Source organism: Scardinius erythrophthalmus (genome assembly GCF_964197995.2).
Source record: "Scardinius erythrophthalmus genome assembly, chromosome: 9".
Classification (NCBI taxonomy): Eukaryota; Metazoa; Chordata; class Actinopteri; order Cypriniformes; family Leuciscidae; genus Scardinius; species Scardinius erythrophthalmus.
Window position 1 is genome coordinate 11005845 of NC_138229.1, and position 20436 is coordinate 11026280.

Genomic DNA, 20436 nt, shown 5'->3' on the forward strand with positions numbered 1-20436 from the left:
AAAAATGAAGACTGGACATCATTTACCCACCCTCATGTTGTTCCAAACATGAATGGCTTTTTTTCTTCTGTGAAACACAATATATAAATTGTCTATACAGTGAGTCTCAATGGGGTCCAAAACAACTGTATGAACAAATAATAATAATAAAAAAAAACTTTTCAAAATATATTCCTTTGGGTTCCACAGAAGAAAGCCATACAGGTTTGAAAGACATAGGGATGAGTAAATGATGACAGAACTTGTTGGATGAACTCATAATCATTTTTTTATTTATCAACGTAATTGGATTATGTGAAGTAATTTATTTACACATAAACCATACAACATGAAATTAAAATCTCAAATAAGGCAGGGAAGTGTATTTGCTGCACAGAGCGCCCCCTGTTGCTATTAGCACTGTATTACACGCAGGCAGTTTCACAGACCACCAGAATGATCAGTAAGGCTAGAGATGTTTGTGTCCGCTGCCCTGTCAGCCCATCCTCTGAGCTCTTGCACTCTTTACAGGGTGAGCTCCGGCTTTACTCTGGATTAAGAGATGTTGTGACCGGTTGTTTATCTGACCTGTGTGCTTGCGCCCTGCTGAGGACATTACTAGAGAGCTTGCTCGGAGCACACAGGAGGTTCCACACCAAAACCGGTCACTCAAACAGTGCTTGTCCAAATTATTTTGGTCATAGAGAGGTCATTTAAAGTTCAAGGAAGACAAATCTCTACCAGTTATCTATATCAGTATCAGTGGTGATGATTGAGATCTCATGGAGAGCCAAAAAAGTAGTTTATTTTTGTTTGGTTGTTGTCTTTGCTAGATCGTGAACCTATTAAAGAGGGTCCCGTTGACTTATCAGAGGTCTTCTTGATCTCTCCTACAGCTTGTTTTGCCTGTCTGCTTAGTTGAGAAGTTTCTTGTAGTGACAAACAGTTTTGCATAATTAAATAGTATAGTTAGTAACTTTATCACAACCAAAATCCTTTTATTAAGAAGCAAATGATTGAGAAGACTGAGCTTTAATCCTGCTTGTTATCGGAGTTTTGCATTTTAGCCCAAGCATTCCAGTATGAAGTGACTTCGTATCCCAAAGGCCCACAGTGTTCACCCATATTCATTTACAATAGTGGCTCACTTCAAAAGCATGAGGAGGATTTGTTGCACGTTTGGGCTCAGGTCAGTATGTAAGGAAGGAGTGTGCTAATGTGCAGGGTTTGGAGAGAGTTTCTAGAAATTAGGTGACACAACTGAGTTTAGCAGGCTCATCCCAACGTGTCGGTTTTATGAGCATATTTTTTTCTTTCTGTCCCTCTGCCTCAGTAATACAGTCATTCCTTGGTTTAGAGTGGCATAGGGTGTCACCATACTAAAATTTCAGTAGTCAAATCAAATACCTGTAAAAATTAAATGATTTGATTTGAAAACTCATTTATTTCATTATGAAAGTTAAATATTAATATAAATATTAAAAGATTCAGTTAAAACTGTGACATGTAGCCTTCAAGTATTTCTCAGTTAATTAGATATTTTTTCAGGTTTTTCAATTAGTCAAGTAAAGATTTGAGCAGTTGAGTAGTTTTTTTTAGCACTGTTGTATATTACCCTAAATTGCATGAGCAGATCTATTACACAACACAATACACAAATCTGTAAATTTATACACTGCTTGGTTCTTATTTATAAAAGATATTAATAGTTATTTTAAATAATGGTTCGTGATTTTTCTATATATAGCAAATCATAAGACATAAGACTTCTTTCAAGAACATGAAAACACCTTGTCACACCTGTGTCAGTTGGTGGAATTCACATTATATGTTTTACATGTTTATACCATGGTCTGTCTGAATACTCAATTCTGATTGGCTGAAAAGGTGTGCTATAAAACCATTTAATGCACAGGATTGTGGATTGAAGTCAGTTTGATTACCTTTCTATATTAATGTGCTGTTTTAATTGAAACACATACACATACTTTACGTCACACAGGGCTTGAAGATCGTGCTGTGCACACACAGATACATTCAGGAGCACAGAAACTTAACACTGCCCTGTGACTTATCAATAAATACTGAATCGCTACATTATATTTCTCAGAAAAGAGGGGGTAACGTTGCTGGTTTTGAAGTGATTAAACTCACAGCTTCGTTGTTAATAGAGAGACACACTGCACAGATGCAGGTAATTCACAGATCTCTCTCTCTCTCTCTCTCTCTCTCTCTCTCTCTCTCTCTCTCTCTCTCTCTCTCTCTCTCTCTCTCTCTCTCTCTCTCTCTCTCTCTCTCCGTAATTAATTCAATTAACTGCTATAGTTAATTAATTCAAGTAAATGTAATCTTACATACTACTTTATCTGTGTCTGATTTAAAATGGGCAGATTGCTAGATCTAACGAGCCGTAACTGACGAAAATAACCGTCGTTTTTACCCTTCCAGTCAATATATATATAACAGCTTTAAGTTGTCAATGCTGGCAGACGACCATGGTATAAGTACCATGGTACCAGTGGGATAATACCAGCGGGATAATCCACATTGTGCAGTGTGCATTAAACGATTTTAATACACAACGTGGAGGCATAGAACCACTCGACGCAAAACTGAGGATTATCACTTACATAAACTCGTGTTCACTGGAATGTATGTGGACTGAGGGAGCAACCAGTGTACTGTACATAATATACATTTTTTCAGTCCTGCCTTGTATCTTTTAGCTGGGCCATTGCCTGTAACTCTCCCCGCGACTACGAGTTTAAAAGTGCACTGCCTTATTTTGCATTGCGGATTTTCCGTGGGCCAAAAGGTGCGCTCTGAGGTGCCATCTACCCCCTCTTACCCGGGTCACAGAGGAATTGGACACTGTGAGCGCAAACCAGAAACTCTGTGCTCGGTGCTCTCCCGGTACTGTTCACCGTCCCTCTCCTGTTTCTCTTCTGCATAACTGCCTCCCTCCCTCTCAGTGCCTAATTAATGGCATTAATTATCTCCAATTAGCAGTGTGGTCTTGGCAGCCGTTTCTGTCCCCTCATTTCTTTTGTTTCACAGAGGTCTGTGACATAGTATTCTCCCTGTGGGGCTGTCACCGGCCTAATGAAAGGCTACAAGGCCTTGCTTTCACCTCTCTCTCTCTATCTCTCTTGTTCTATTAGAGTACTTCAGCATGTTAGCCTCATTAGTAGTAGTTCACAGTGCCTGAGTTAAGTTTGCCGAGATGGAATCTGCTGTGTGTTTTCCCATACAGGTGTTTATCTCCATGTCTTATCTGTGGAAGGTGATAGCGAGTGGGTCAGTGCTCACTGGCATGTGAGGCTCATGTGAACGGACATGCACGGGGACATAGGTGTGTTTGCGTTCAAACCGTTTCCAGGCCTGAACATAATGCCCTGATGAATATAATGAGCCTGCTTTGGCTAACCTGCTGACACTAGTCCAATTATCACATTTTAAAGTAACATGTTAGCAACTGTTTTGAAGAAGATTGTCAGTATATGGGATGCATGTGCTTCCATCCAATAAAGGATGAGGATTGTATTTGTATTGACGAAAGTAAAAGTCGATGAGAATGATGTCTATCTTAGCTTTAAGATATTTCAAAGGACGCCCGAAAGCTATGGGAATTTAATGGCTGGTTGTTGCTGGTAAAAAAAAGCTAAAATTACAAAATTTGATTAGGTTTATTCTCTACTGTTATTTCAAACCAATTAATTCTGTTTAGTGCCTCTCATTAATTTCACCCAGTTCTCTTATATTCGTATATATTTTTCTTCTTGCCATAGCGCTACACATATGACTTCAAGCTAAAAACAAACATTAAACAGGCAACATTTTAGGATGGAAGCTGTTCTTTAGCACAGACAACCTATAGAAACTGGGTTCAGGCCCATAAAGTTCAGATGCATAGGACAGATGTTGAGGTTCTGGTACCTCTGTGCTTGGAGTTGCTTTAGTCAGTGGACTAGCCTCACCTCACGACCGACTTTCACTTCACTTTCCTTCACAGCTTCTTACACATGCACATCTCCCATTCGGTTAACGACACATCTGTCCTGTCCTCAGCTTGATTATGCATGCAGGTCTTTCCAGCTAATCTTTATAGACTCAACTCCAGCTGCACAGAAGAGTACAAGAGAGATGGGAACAGAGCGAGAGGGTGGAGAGAAACGTGAATGAGAGGAAAGCAAGGATATGGAAGCCACCAGAGAGAATGCCATCAGGAGAGAGTTGGAGGGGAGGAGATATGCAAAGGTTAAGGATGCTGGACTGAGCTGAAGGGTCTAAATCTCGCCTCCCACTTTGCCTGCTGAATCATTTTTAATAACTTGCACAGCTGCTTGAAGGTCTTTCCTCAAAGAAGAGTCTATTTGCAGCAGCCAGGCATTCAGGGATGCCACAGGTCCCGCTACTCGGCCCGATAACATTTATATATTTAAAGGTTTAATTGACTGAAGTTCAGCTTGAAATGCAAATGAATGAGAGAAGCAGCCTTGGTGCTGTTTTTATTAAACATATTTTCTTGAGCTGTATGTTTGTGAGTGGCAGTGTGGTGTGTAGGAACTGTTTTGCAAAGAAACAATACCCCCAAAAACGAGACCAAATACATTAAATAAAAAAAAAAAAAAAAAAAACAACAACCTGGTACTACCTTTTTTGTGTTGTTGAAAATAACAAATACAAAGTTCTGGCATGAAACTCTATATGGTGCAGGCTAATACGTCCTTTTACTCACCTGTTCATAATCACATTGTTATCTATAGGGCGCAGCTGATTGGTTCCTGCCATATCAGTAGCCAGCTCTCTGCTCAAACTTCAAATACTTGGGTAGCATTTGCCTTAGCAGTGCAGCACGTTTTCAGAAACCCTCCACCTTCCCTAGCTCCACCTGTATTGATCTGCTACGGGTAATTCATGTACGCTATATTGTACAGCAAAAAAAAAAAAAAAAAAAAAGCAGCAGCATAGCAGATCTATTCCGCCAAGACCAAACATACAATATTTGCATACCCATTAACATGCCAATTACTCCGAGAGTTGTCATGACAGAACATCATTTCTGGACAGTACCATCATGCTAATTATTTAAAATATATATATCCCCACCCTATTTACATGCCACCTTAAACTATTGCAGTATTTTACCTCACTATACTGTATGTCCACTCCAAAATGAATATTTAAAGGGTCATTTCACCCATTTGAACATTGTTTTTTATTTAAAGTGGGTCATATATGTAGTCGAAATGTAAAATAATTTTTGAATTTGGTGCCTTCGTGAACGAGAAAAGACAAAAAATAACTTCAGAACGCATTTGTATGAAAGACAACAACTCCCACAATGCACCACATTGCACAGCTCCGCAAGCCACTCCCACTAATCCAGAAAGCGCATATCTGCCTATAAGAGAAATCACTCTTCCGTCTACAAGGCTAGCTACTACCAGAGCTTGAAATTCATTTCACATTCACACAAAATGTCTAGTTAGTTGGCGAACTCATATAGTGCATTACTCCTCGTTTGTATTTCTTTCGAAAAGGTGAATTATTGCATGGTACCTGGATGTTCAGTCAGAACATATGTGGTGCGAAACTAGGATAGTTCTCAACACAAACGTCCGTGTCCTCGTCTGATTCAGAGATTTCGTCCAGGAGAAATTGTCATCGTTGAAATTCTTTGCCGCAGACGGACTCTATCTCTGTGTTCGTAGCGGTTCGTAGTTGCATAGTAAGATCACCGGCGCCACCGGTCCGCCCTAACCCGAGCCAGTCCGGGCTCCTCGTCCGCGGCAGGCAGGTCTTCTGCCTCGGCTGCTCTTCGCTATAATGCGGCTTGTAAAGGTAGCCACAAACACCTGATTCAAGCATCAGACTTCCGAAATCCTCTTCTTCTATATCATATTGAGCACTCTCCTCTGCTATTGTCATAACTTTACATCTGTCTCCACAGCGCCTGTTAGCTTAGCTACAAACAAGATGGAGGATATTGCTTTCAGTTTCAGAGAGTAAAGTCCCACCCACTGATCTGTAATAGGTCTGTAGCGTGAGCGCGCCCCACCCTGGGAAAGATGAGAAACTAGTGTCTGTAGTCTTAACAGAAATCCCCCCCTCTAACACTTCCTCCTACAATGACGCAAAATGACGATTTTTGCGTCATTGTAGGAGGAAGTGTAAGAGGTAAATAACAGATTTCTCCCATCTCAGGGGAAAATGAGAGAGTGTTGCACGACCATTCAATAGTATGACTGGGTTTCTAACAATGCAAAGCTTAATGCAAATGGGTGAAGTGTCCCTTTAAAGGGTACATAACATGCACAGTTTCACCTAATCTCATGTTAATCTTGAGTACCTATAGAGTAGTAGTGCATCTTTAATATTTTCAAAAAGTGTTTAGTTTTATTATATTTATTAAAGAAAAATACAGCTTTCCGATTCTCTCCGGAAAAAGCCGAGGTCCTGGAGGCGGAGCTATAGAGTCAAGCGGTAGTGCTTGATTTCCAGCTAAATACAGAAATCTGATCCAATTGTACTTACATGAATGGGGTCTTTTATCACTGGGACCGCTCCACGTTTTAAAGGGGTCATGAACTGGATTGTTTTATTATTTTATAATGTTGCCTGGGGTGCCCTTATAATGTTAGTATGATTTTTACATCAAAAATTGTCATAATTTATAAATAAAAGCCATTTTTCCAAGCCTGATTTCTGCCTCAGATTTGAACGCTCCGTTTTAAGGGGCGTGTCTGCTGTGAGACTGCAGTGCAATCGCCCACTGCTGTGATTGGCTGACATGCTTGCATATGAAATAGCTAGTATTACATGAACTCTCTCGAAAACTTTTACTTCGTTTTTACTATTACAGCTATCGAGATAACAAATCGTGAAAAGTATCGTTTAAAGCATTATATTTAAATCTATTCCATCACATGAAAGGTTGCAGCATGATGAGCACTGAGCAGATGACAGACAGTCTGTTGATCGCGTGAATAAAGATCTTATCATTGCAACGCAATTTTTGCACTCTCACAAATGCTTACACCAAATCACAATGCAAACACGATGTGAATACACAGTAAGAGCTTCGTTGTGTAGTGTAACAGTGTCATTATTTCATCACGAGTTTGGTAAGTGTCCAGATAAGCTCTCGCGGCTCGCGCTGTGCTGTTTGATTGACAGCTTGGGCGAATGGAAAGGGATCGTTCTTTGATCGCTTTCTGTACGTTAATTTAATAACAGTTTAAAAAAGATTATTTTCATAATACTACGAGAAATTATGTGAAGTTGATCGTTTAGTCACTGATGCATAAACAGTATTGAACGATTTTAAGAGAAAGATATCTGAACTTGAATAATTACACATCAGAAATCACTGATCGCAGATCAGGCATTAGAGTACACATGGTTACTTACATGTTGCTGGCAGATCCGTGTCGGGAAATTGTGATCGACTCACTGATTTAATAAAGTTTAACCATGCTGGAATCCTAAGGAAGCTTAATGCAGACTGTCTTCTTCCACAAACAGGCGCTGCACAATATTTTGTAAACCGCATGTTTATTGCTTGGAAGTAGCTCGATCCGGTTTAGCAATTATCATGTCCTATGTTATTTAGCATGTTTGGGCGAATCGGTGGGCGGGGCTAAACAGGCCGTGTTGAAGTAGGCGTTGATCTTCTTTTGTGGAGGCGGTGTTTTATCCTCTTTGACGTCATTGTTCCCCACTTTGAAAAATGAGTCGTTTGCTGAGCCTGATGTCTATAAAAGCTTTTATTGGACTAACAAGGTAGTTTTCAGTTCTGAAACTTACAGGATATTATTATAGTATGATGATCTCTTATATGTCAAAAGCTCAAGGAAAATTTGATTTCTCAGTTCATCACCCCTTTAATAGCAAACGATTTGCAAATCCAGCGTCGACCTGGGCCTTGTTAATAGAACATTCGTCACTGAAATGTCCAGAACACACAACCGCACTTGGTACACTCCGTTGCTGACCCGGAAAAACAAACTGCATCCACTGTTCCTGTAACACTGGGTTCTTTGGAAAGCTGAACACGGTAAGCTTTCCCTCACATCCAAAAAGACACTTTTTTGGAGACATTCTTGAACAAATCCTATGCAGCGCGGGCGCCGCTGATTTCCTGTTGAAGCGCGTTGATGGGCGCGGTCTCGCTCTCCTCTGTTCGACGTGTGCGCGGGCGCGCTTTTCTGGGAGAAATGCTCATATAAGGAGTTCCACTCTCATCTACGTCATTAGATCCACGATCGAAAAAAAAACAGCCGAAACTTGTACCAACCCGGAAGTAAGATTTTCGGCACAGAAATTCTCCGTTATTCGTCCAAAATATATTTTTTAAACTTTGCCCATGTTTAGCATGAGAATCCATCTCTTTAACACTGTAAACAACTCTGAATACATGAAACACCATTGTACCCCCCCTTTAAAGTTCTCATATGAACATTTTGGGGGAAAGAACATGGAGCCACCATGTTCTTATAGAAAAACTATAAACTATTTGCATATTTTTAAACAAGGTTGAGTGTATGTGTATATATATATATTATAGTTATTTATATTTATATTTATATATTTATATATATATATATTTCTACTCAACCTTGTTTAAAAATATGCAAATATCCTCACCATGCTAAGGTAAGTTATATGAATATGGTAGTCACACAATTTCATTCTGATACTCTTGGCATACTGTGTACATTCACAGTACTTTTTAGTATGAGCCACGTGTGTCTATTTTCTCAAGCTCTGTGAACTGGGTGTCGAATATTAGTTTTGCAACTGGTGTTGAGATGTAAACCCCAAGTGTTTATGCGAGCATGCTCGAGTGTTTGTTTACTTGTGCAGCGGGTATTGAGTACCGTGCTGAAGCGTAATACCCGAGAGAGCGTGTGTTGTGTATGTTTATGTTTACACGAGTACTGTTATTTAGTGGCTGGTGTAGAGGTGTGTATACCGAAATGAGCTGCTGTTTAATGGGTTGATGAGATGATGGCAGTAATCAGTGAGCAACGAGACGAGCGCTGAAAAGCTTGGTCCCTCCCTTCTCACATGCATACACACACACATACACATGCACACGCTCTCCCTACTGGCGGATGATTGACGGCCTGAGGGTTTTAATGGCACTGTAGAGGGAGAGCTGAGGTCGGAGTTGTCATGGCAACAAGACGAAGGAGGCCTCTTTCTCCCCCTCTTCCTCACTCTCTCTTTATGCACCTGAACAGAGCCGAATCTTACTCGCAGGACTGGGTTTTCTCTCTCTCTTTCACACACACACACACACACACACACACACACACACACACACACACACACACACACACACACACACACACACACACACACACACACACACACACACACACACACACACACACACACACACACTGCAGTTCTGGTGTCCCTCCCCTCTGTCCGCAGTATACACAGTGCTTTGCGTGTGTTTAAGCGTGTGCATGTGTGTGTGAAGCCATATCTAGCCACCGCAGTCTCTCTCTCTCCTCGTAAAAGAGCTGGAGCCCGAGCGATAATACTCTCTGGTCGCCCCGGGTTACGGTTCACCACACGCCCCCTTGCACTGCTGTGTTTGCTGGGATTGGTTGGGTTGGTGCGTGTGTGTGTGTGTGTATGGCACAGGGGGTGATGCTGTATAACAGCTCTATAAGAGCCACAGATCTCAGGCGAAACAGGGAACCAGACCCTGTTCACAGACACTCACCTCCCTTGAGAATTGGATCGGTACCAGCCGCCAGTATCACAATGTGTGTGTGTGTGTGTGTGTGTGTGTGTGTGTGTGTGTGTGTGTGTGTGTGTGTGTTTACAGGGTTGAGCAAACTCAATCTCAGTCCTTCTTCCTGCCTCATGAGTGTGTTTGCGTCAGGGCTTAAAAACCAGGGGAGGGGGATCAATCTGTTCACTCCGAGCAGAATCAGTATTTTAACGTTTCTGTTCTGTTCAAAATTCCTTCTGAAACATTACCGTTCCGAAAACGGTTTGATTTGAAAAAATACCGGTTAATAACACAATTGAGGCAATTAGATGCGTTTCTAATGACTGACAAAACACAAATTTTCGACATTCGCTAGTGAAAAACCTCTTAACTCCATTTGAGCTTGATTTTGGTAAATTGTTAGTAATGACAATTTACCGTAATAAAGCCACAATACCATTTTTTTTTTTTTTTTTTTTTTATATTTTATTTCCTCAATAGCAGTTCTACACTAACCAGCAATTTTCGCTGGTTTCAAAACACTTTTAAATGTAATTCTTTAAAGTTGTCATGAAATCAAAATCCTATTTACTTTGTTAGCACATATTAGTCTTGTGGTGAACAACTAATCCGTGCAATTTAATACACAGAAAAAAATAGTTTGTCGTGGTAATCTTTTATCAAAATCTGAAAAATTACTTCTGGTCTGGAATGGCGTTCCTTCTCTGACGACGTCAGTTTGACGGATTAGGTTGAAAACGCTTAACCACTCCCCTCAAACCGTTAGTCTGCTATGAGCGAGAGATGGAGAGGAGGTGCGCTAAAGTAAAACCCTGCCCTCTATTCAATATTCCGTTTCACTTGGAAATACTTCACTGGAGAAAAGTCGTTTGCAACTACCGGTTCACGGGGACTTCAATGGTTGGTGACATCTCCTTGAAAAAACTCCTGAGATCCAACATTGCTATTGCGACTTACCTATGATGACTTGACAACTGGGCATGTCACTCACGTTGGATGCCTCAATGTCACATTTGCATAGAATTCATAATTGGTTCACTGCCAAATTAAAATATTAAACCGAACGATAATGTTATTAACCTGTTAATGGTAATTTCAAATAAGCATTTTTGTTCAGAACGATTAAACTTGATATCGTTTTCGTTTTTTATGTTCATGTTCCTGTTCCTGTTCGTTTCCAGTTTTCGTTCCTTGAACCGGTTCAGAGCCCTGGTTTGCGTAGGTTGGGGCTGGATGATATAGCTAGGAAGATTATATCTTGATATTTTTCTAACTTTTTTCGTTAAATTTCGATTTTTTTTTTTTTTTTTATTATTATTTATTGTTACCAAGTCGGTTTGAAATTTTTATTGCAAGAAGTAAAATACAGTTAAAAAAATAATCAAGACTTGTTATACTGTTTTTTATTTTTTATTTTAGAAATCAAGCACAAGAAAGAATATTTAAACATTTCCATTTTTGAATATAATTGAAAAATATTAATTAAAATATGTTTTATATTTTATATTTATATTATGACATTTTGTTGCATGAAAAGTGACACTTTCTGTTAACTATTTACTTCTGTGTGGACTAAATGCTTGGAAAAGCTTGGTTATACGTCACCTGAGAGAATTCTGGCAGTTTCACCGGAAGATCAAGTTATGATATTTTGATAAAAAAATGTCAAGGTTAACAAATATTGTAAGAAATTAAACTTATGCATGGATGACTTGTTCACAATAAGATCAATAACGTTAATTTAGAAAATAAGTGAATTTTCCTTTCATGCCGACTTTAACATATTTGAGTGTTGATACAAACAAATGAGAGAATTATTTCATTCGGTTTTTAATTAAATCATTGAAAGCTAATTCACAGAAATGAATCAATCTTACCAAATCTAATGGCTCTTTTTCTACTGCAGTTTAAATGAATGCTGTCATGCTTGTGAGAAACAAGACAAGAAAGAATTGTGAAACTAATGACACGTTCTTTATAAAACTTAATGGCCTAATAAAAAGCATTTTAAAATCATCATGATTTTAATTTAACTTAATTTTATATCGCCAGCAGCATAATTTTTAAAAATATTGAATATATTTCAGGGACATGTGCACTGCACTCAAACATTTAATGATTGAATCATAATTTGGAATCAATTCATTTAAATCAACTATTAAAAATATTTGAAATGCTTCATAAAAATGAATCGAACTCACCAACTTAAAAAAAAACTTAAGTTCATGGTATATGACATCATCAGTCTTGGCAATGTCATATTTGCGTGAGATGCACGACAAGGAGGAATGGTGAAAGAAGTCTAGGAAAACTTAATTGACATAAAAAGCACAATAAAGTCATCACAATGTTGCCTAATGTTATATCATGAGTATTTAATATATCATCCAGCCCTAGTGTGTGTGTGTGTGTGTGTTTCTGGAGTATATGGGAGGAGTCATGCTCGATAAGCTCCGCCCACTGACCCCAAGGTTTCTGTGTGTATGAGAGAGAGGCTGTGTGAGTTTGTGTATGTGTATGTGTGTGAGGTCAGGGGTGGCGTGGCTGTTTGTACGACGACTGTAGAGAGGTTTGAGTTACAGCAGGGGGAGGGAGTGTGTGAGCCGACTGCCAGCTCTTGCTCTTTAATCCTCCCTCTCTTTCTCTTTTCCTACTTTCTCCTTTATCTTCCCCCTTTCACTCCTTGTTTAGTCTCTTTTTCTCTCGTTTTCACTCACACATACACAGACGCACACAATGTGCCTCGTCTCCTATCTCTCTCTCTCTCTCTCTCTCTCTCTCTCTCTCTCTCTCTCTCTCTCTCTCTCTCTCTCTCTCTCTCTCTCTCTCTCTCTCTCTCTCTCTCTCTCTCTCTCTCTCTCTCTCTCTCTCTCTCTCTCTCTCTCTCTCTCTCTCTCTCTCTCTCGTAGAACAGGGCAGACTGGCAAACACACAAGCCCCCAGCAGCAGCAGACTGTTAAAGAGGTTTGAGAGAGAGAGGGAACGGGGCCAGCGGAGGAAAGGGGCCCCAGTCTCTAAGTGTTCCACTAGCTCAGGAGATTCCACTTGAGGCTCCTCTCGCTCTGTTTGCTTGTTTTATGCCCCCTTTACAAGGGGAAGTATGTACACAGATACACAAGAGCTGTGCTGTAGTGCAGGCGTTTTTCTGATGCAAATTAACGTCTCGTGTTAACAACACACTCTGTGTTGAATGTGCAGGTTTACCGAGAGTGATCTTACTTGTGTATTAACTACACACTGATACTTACATTATGCTCTGTTTAAGAGCCGTGTAGTGAGGTTGTACAGCTAAAAGCTTTGTTTGCGGTAATTAGACAAACTCCAACATAGCAAATTTGGCCTATAATGTTTGTTTGTGGTCCGTGTTGTATTTTGTCTGCTTAACATGGTGATAAAGCATTTGTTTGGGAAGACAGTTATAGATCGAGATGGCCAAAGAAACATTTAATTTCTTCTCCTACCATAAAAGAATGGTAGAATCTAAAAGAAGATTAAGTAACTTGAATGATTTTCATCTTTATAAATTGTGCATTTAATATTTTTAACCAATATAAAGACTTGACGGGGGACATGTTACAGAGCTGCATGATTGATCATGTAAAGACCGCTATCTCGATTCAAGCACTCAGGCGATGTCATTTCTAAATTACAACGATTTGCCTGTGTCTATTAGAATGAGCATTCAAATCTGCGCTCGCATTGCCGCTTAGCCCAAGAGAGCAGTTGTCATGTATAGGTACAAAACAGCTTTTTAACCACACAGTATTGTTGTTTCTGTGTTAGAAATATTCATATTATCACATTATCACAGAAGAACCGAGATAAACACTGATGTCTATGAAAGTGATCAAAATAGAGCAAATCCTTCTGAAAGTAACTTGGTGCTTTAAATAATGATTGTATCAATTACAATGTTACACCAGTTGGTGGTGACAAGTGACTTAAAAATGTATGTCATTGAATCATTCATTAATTCAAGAGATTCGTCCAAAAACGCTGATTCACCAATTAATGAAATAAGTGAAGTATTTATGAGTGAGTCATTGAATCATACATTCAAACTAATAAAAAAAAAGCCGTCATTCTTTGTTTTCAAGTGGCAGGTAACCGTCGCAACTCTGTCGTCATTATGTTAAGCCCGCCCCGCCTACTCTATACACGACGTGATTGGCCTGACCCAATTTAGGTTTTTGCAGCTCGAAAGTCAATGGAGAGTTGCTAAACTGCCCTGGCTGCAAAATACATTTTGCTGCCGCTAGGGTGCGTCTAGATTTCTAGGCTAGCAATTAACATTACATTACCTCTAGTTATTTTGTTTAGTTGTCGCTTGTCTTTTCAGAATCGTGGAAGAAATTGCAATCTCTATTTGAAACAAAACAAAAAAGCGTGATTCTCAATTTATCCAGAATCGTGCAGCACTTTCCATAACACGAATTACCCAGATATCAGCATCAAAGTAAAAGTAGTATTAGTGTAATATCAATATTGCATCAGGGTTGACTAATTCTGTATCCCTATACTAACTTGTTCCCTCTTTCTGTTTCCCAGAGTGCAGCAGCAGCCCCCAGCCCCGTAATGGGCAACATGCCCCCCAACGACGGCATGCCAGGCGGACCCATGCCCCCTGGTTTCTTTCAGGTAAGCACAGCTGGTTTCATTCTCGTCCTTGCCTACTTTTCCATTCATCACCCTGTCACGCCTGCGCTCCATTCATTCATCCATTCATTCATTCCTTCATTCTCTCTCTGTCTGTGCGCGTGGGCTGCTGGTGGGTCTGTCTGTGGCTGTGGGCGGCTTGACAGCAGCCTGGAGCTCTGCTATCAGAATGAGATCATTCCCAACTTTGCCTTTTTCCACTCTGGAAAAAAAGTCCTCTACCATCCAATGGTAAGATGGAGGTTTAGAGCACTAAATGTTAGTGGAAATAGCTGTAGTTTCATTTCTGGAGCTGTATTACTCTTCCTATCTCAAGTCTTTCAGATCCCAAATGGAAATCACCATGGTTACTGAACGGATATGATCTGGAGTTAGGATGTTTCTGTAATACGGCTCCCATAATGAATCGATGGGAACAGTTGCTGACTGATGATCAATCAACTGTGTTACAAAACATATTTAACAGTGAGTGTGAGAGAGAGACTGAATGGGATGCCCACTTTTCATGTGCTTCTGAATTAGGCCTGTCGCGATAGTCGATAAGTCGATTAATCGCACGATAAAAAAAATGAGCTCGATAATTTTTCCGGCCGCGATAATTCCATTTGCATGCTTGTTTGTTTTCCTCGTCTCTCTCTCTCTCTACCAAAGAGACTGGATGACCACTCTCGGTTCTTTAGCGTAGGAGGAGTGAACCCTCTTGTTGTCAGTTGCATGGTCTTTGTGTGGGGAGGCGGCGGCGCGGCACTTGTCAGTCACATGGTCTTTGTGTGGGAAAGGCGGGACTGTTTGCGGCTACTGCCGGGAGAGAGAGAAGACGCTAGTTGTGAGTTGCGACAGCGAGCCCGATCACATGAAAATGCATATCTATACCACGAATGTTATTTCTCGTGCCATTTATACGCCAAAAATAGTTTTTGCGTGCATATGATACGCTCTTTATGGCGTGTAATACGCACGCACTCCTCACCCCTAATCCTAACCAAGTATTTTCAGTGCGTAGCATACACACGCAATAAAGTGCGTCTCCGTCTTCCCGACAGTACACAATCACTTGACAAAGTAACAGGAGGACAAAGTAACAGTGCAAAATTGTGCGATATGGCTTGTTGAGGCTTTTTTTTATTTGTTTACAAAGGTCCTAACTGTCAGTTTTGCCTGTTATGGAATGTATCACCATTTAATAATGTCTAAAGCCTAATGTTTAATATTTTTTGAAGTGCAATTTTGTTTCATTTTATATATTAACAGACATTTATTTTGTTAACAGACACTAAGAGTCCATTGCTTTCATTGTTTTTGGTTGTTTTGTTCATTTTTTTGGATATTTAAAATGTTTTCCGTTTTCAATGTTTAATATTCTTTAGAAATAAAAGTTTATAGATCGTTGAAAAGGTGTACCTGCATTATTATGCCATTATAATTATATTAAATGAAAATGGTCTCAGAACGACAATATTATCGTTTATCGCGATAATTTCTTGGACAATTTATCGTCCAGCAAAATTTGTTATCGTGACAGGCCTATTCTGAATGAGTTTTTCCTCTTTAACAAATTTTGTTGTTTCCTTCTTTCCTGCTAAGATCTTTCCTTCTCTTTCTTCATCATCCCTCCATCAATCTGCTCGCAGCTTTATTCATTCCATTCTGCAGGCCGTGTTGTGTTAATGAAGGTGTTAGACGCGATGTCGATTTTTTTTCTTGTTCTGAAGAAAGCGTGAGTCTATGAAAAACGTCTCTTTTGTCGATGAAACATTGCTGCCATGATGCTATGGTGTTTCTTTGCAGTTGTTAAGGGGTTCTGAGTGTTCCAAACAGTTGCTAGGTGGTTACTTGCTGGTACAGGTCGACAAAACCCAAATCTTTATGATATTATGTTTTCTAGATATATTCCCTCCTTCATTCTCTGATTATTTTTCTGCCCAGAAGAAAAGTCACTCGATTTGAGTTAGCATTCGTGTCTGCAGTACAAACAGAAACACTGCAGAAATGTTACTAGGGATGCATGATATATTGGTACCATGTTATCGGCCAATAATAAAGTGTTTTATATCATTATTAATATTTATTACATGGCTTGGTTGAATTCCAATGTAGAATGCGTGTGAAGCATAGCACACCGTTGCCATGAAAAAAAGAGCGTTGCTATGGATGCGGAACGGACTATTTTCTTTAGCGGAAGCAATACAATCGTTTTTAAATCAATAAACTCCTTTTTAAATCAACATTTTGTCAAATTATTTATTTATTTTGTAGGTAGCCATGTAATAACGGGATAATGTATAGCGAGGCGGTTGTTATAGCGAATAACAACCCCTTCAGGCTGATTCAAGACCCCTCCGCTTCGCGTCGCGGATAACAACCGCCTCGCTATACATTATCCCTTACTTAATTGATTGGCTGATTTTGTATATACATTTTTTTTTTTTTTTTTTGGTCAAATACATTTTTATTGAAACAAAACAATTACAGATTCCACAAGATTTTGGAAATTTAATTATGCCTGCTCATTTCCTTTTTTTTTTTACATTTAGATTACATTTGGCATCACCTAAACGCTCACCTAATGTTAATCTTTAAAAACACTAATAATTGAATAACACTTAAATGTAATCTTTAGCAAATCTCAAAATAGATATCAGTTATAGGCCATAAGATGAAAATAATTAGTGACTTATTTGTAATAACCAGTATTTATATATCAGTGCATCCAGAATAGTTAGTGGTTTGTTCAAATCCCTAATTCTCGGTGGGAGCACTAGTAATGGTGGTGCTAGTTATGAAATACTGAAAATCCTATTAACTTGCATAAAAATTTCCTCTACTTGTCCTAAAGTGGAGATGTGGATATATTTTGTCAAAGAGCTTTTTTTCCTGTTTATTCCCATCTGTTTACATGAAACACTGAGTTCGCATAACAACACGCACACAAGCACGGACACACTTATCCTCATAATCAAACATGCTTGTACACATCCACAGACCTTCCCATAATGCAGCGGGGGTGGTGGAGCGTTTGTTCAGTGATGGACAGGCCTGGCATTTGGCAGTGTTAGTGATAAGACAGAGTCGAGGGAGGAGACGCTTTCCACCGCTGTCTGGAATCTCCGCTGTATTGGGAGGGAAGGGTTGGGAGAGCTATATAGGGGAAAGGTTTGAGGAAAAGGAGGGAACGGAGAGGTGTGGAGGAGGTTTTTGGAGAAGCAGAGGAGTGCTATTTATATCAGATCAGCGCTGAGGGAGTGAGAGAAGAGGTGTGAGGTGTTCTCGTGTGTGTGTGTGTGTGTGTGTGTGTATGTGTGTGTGTGTGTGTGTGTGTGTGTGTGTGTGTGTGTGTGCGCTGCTCTTGAGATCTGTTTCTAAAGCATCATTGAGAGAACAGGACTGTGTGGGTTTGGGTTCATTCATCTGTTTACTAGTGATGCACAATATAGAAATTTTAGTTCATACTAGAGATTTTTTTTTTTTTTTTTTTGTAAAGGCAGATAACTGGTACAATAGCAGAGATTATTATCTTTACTATGGTATGTGTTGATTAAATAAAAATACTGCTACAAACTAGGATTTTATATGTTTCTGGTCAATTTAAGCATCAAACCAATATAATATACAATTTAAAAAAAGAAATTGTTGTTGGGGCGTTTACCACAGTAATACCATGTTTTTTTTTAGTTATGTACCATAGAGTATATTGGAATACCTTGTAAACTGACCTGAATCATACCTGAATCATTATTTTAAATTAAGATAATATAGTTACACTTTACAATAAGGTTTCATTTGTTAACATTAGTTAATGTATTAACTAACATGAACTAACCATGAGCAATTCATTTGTTACTATATTTGTTTAACTGTTCATTTTTTTCCCCTGTTAGTTCACAGTGCATTTAGTGTTAACAAATAATATATTAGTAAATGTTGAAATGAACATTAACAAAGATTGATAAATGCTGTAGAAGTGCAGTGCATTATTAGTTAGTTAACTAATGTAGTTAACTAATGTCAACTAATGAAACCTTACTGTAAAGTGCTAATTGAAAAAAAATGCAGATATTTGCCAGTGTGATCACATATATACTGCACACCCCTGCTTTTATTATTTAGGAAGTCAGGTGGAGAGGAAGAGAAAGTGAACGGGTGTTACTCAAGGACCAAGATTGTTTAGCAGAGAAAGGCAGAGGCATTGAGCGGCAGAGCGAGCGCTATCACTGCTGTGTGTGATGAGGTGTAATGAACAGTCGTGACCTCAGCGCTACTACGAGTTAAAGAGGCCTTGAGCATCCCTAGACCCCTCTAATCCTTCCCTCAGACCCACTCTGAAAAAGGCAGGTGGCCAGGGAAAACACACATATGCTCATGTATTCCTGTTGTATCAGCGCATGGTTTCTGGGACAGTCAGTAGAGCAGCTCTCATGCCAGACCCTGCAGCGATCCACTCTCCCAGGGAGGTCAGAGACGGGTCACAGCTAAATCAGAAACCAAATCTCACAAAATCCAGCTCAAAAACTCCTTACCTCATGCATACTTTTATAAAACCTGCTTGTATCATTAAATTAATTGGTCACAGATAAATGTTGTCGCACGTCTTGTATGTTTCAGGCCTTTTATTCACACAAACAATAGAGAAAGGATAGAAATTATGAAGAAATGAGTGTGGAAGTGTATTGAAAAATGTGGCCTGCTGCATTTATGTACACTTAAAAATAAAGGTTCCAAAAGTTTTTTTTTTTTTTTTTTTTTTTAGCTATGCCATATAATAACCAATTTGGGTTCCCCAAAGAGCCTTTCAGTGAGCAGTTCTTAAAATAACCTTTTATTTTATTTATTATTTTTTATACATTTGAATAATCTAATGAAACTTTTTCCACTATAAAGAACCTTTTGAGCAATGGAAAGATTCCACGGATGTTAAAGGGTCTTCGTGGAACCATAGATGCCAATACATAACCATTACTTTTAAGAGTGTATAATCGCATGTATACTAACCGCTAAACCACAGCTCCGACTCTGAACGTGCTGTTTCATTCAGTGGTGTTATTTTCGTTGATGTGTGCGGGTCAGTGTTGTACCCTGGACAGATGTGTGGTGTGTGCGTGTGTGTGTGTGGCAGATTTCCGGTCGTGTTGGATGGATGGTTTCCTCAGCCCCTCTGAAACCAGCAGGAGGGCTTGTCTGAGGTCTGAGCACTGGCCAAAGGTCAAGAGGCGGTAATAAGTATGGGTCACAACCGCATACACAGACTGTACAGTGAAAAAAACCAATGAAACCACTGTCTCCCTCTAGTCACTAAACTTAAGAGCTGATCTGTTGACATCAGACAGTATTACTTGAAATGATTAGCATAGAAATGTATGTATCTGATTATTGTATATTTTTAATTCGAATAGTGAAGAGTTCAGTGCTCAGACAAATAAATGTTGTTCTGTGAGTTACGTGAACACCACTGAGAGGTTTGCTTTGTTAACACTGCCCCCGAGTGGCCGAGAAGAGCTATTGCAGCTGTCCTGTGGCCGTCATTCACAGTGTATGAATACTGTCAAACTAACTGCCCCTTTAGGGCCTGAGAATGGAGATTGAAGGGCTCTCTGTTGATAGCCATGCCAGTAAGTGGCAGGTTATTATCTTCTCAAAGGTGTCGGAAGTGATTTTTATATATCGCTGTTTTGAGATCCTTTCCCAATGAGGCAGAACTGCAGAGCGACTGTGATTGGCTAAACGCTCCTAATGTAGGTGCACAGGACCCATAATGCCATATGCTTCTCATTCGGCCTTGTTCACGGGGAGAGAGAAATAGAAGCTAAGCTCCTTTGTTGTGTGTTAGTTATTAGTCACAAAGTCTCATGTTCCTTACAGAACCATTTTGGACTCGAGCTCAATGGCCTGTTGATCATTAATGAACACTAATGGATGCTCTGTGAAATAATTATAGAGTGACTGAGCGGTTTAATGGGTTTTATGTGACGTTTCGTGGAAATATTTCTTCTGTACATGCAGTACATGAATGCTGCCGGTCTATAAACTCATTTTATGTTTTCTGAAGAATA

The 20436-nt window shown here is 39.5% G+C and overlaps 1 protein-coding gene across 3 annotated transcripts in view; it reads left to right on the forward strand.

Annotated features, from left to right (window-relative positions):
- LOC308696297 (single-stranded DNA-binding protein 2) overlaps positions 1–20436 on the forward strand; it is a 72780-nt gene that overhangs the window by 38935 nt on the left and 13409 nt on the right. For all 3 annotated transcript variants that reach the window (XM_081374836.1, XM_081374837.1, XM_081374838.1), the window contains exon 5: positions 14282–14371. In XM_081374836.1, the coding sequence (XP_081230962.1) occupies positions 14282–14371 (90 nt within the window). The remainder of the gene's footprint in view (positions 1–14281; positions 14372–20436) is intronic.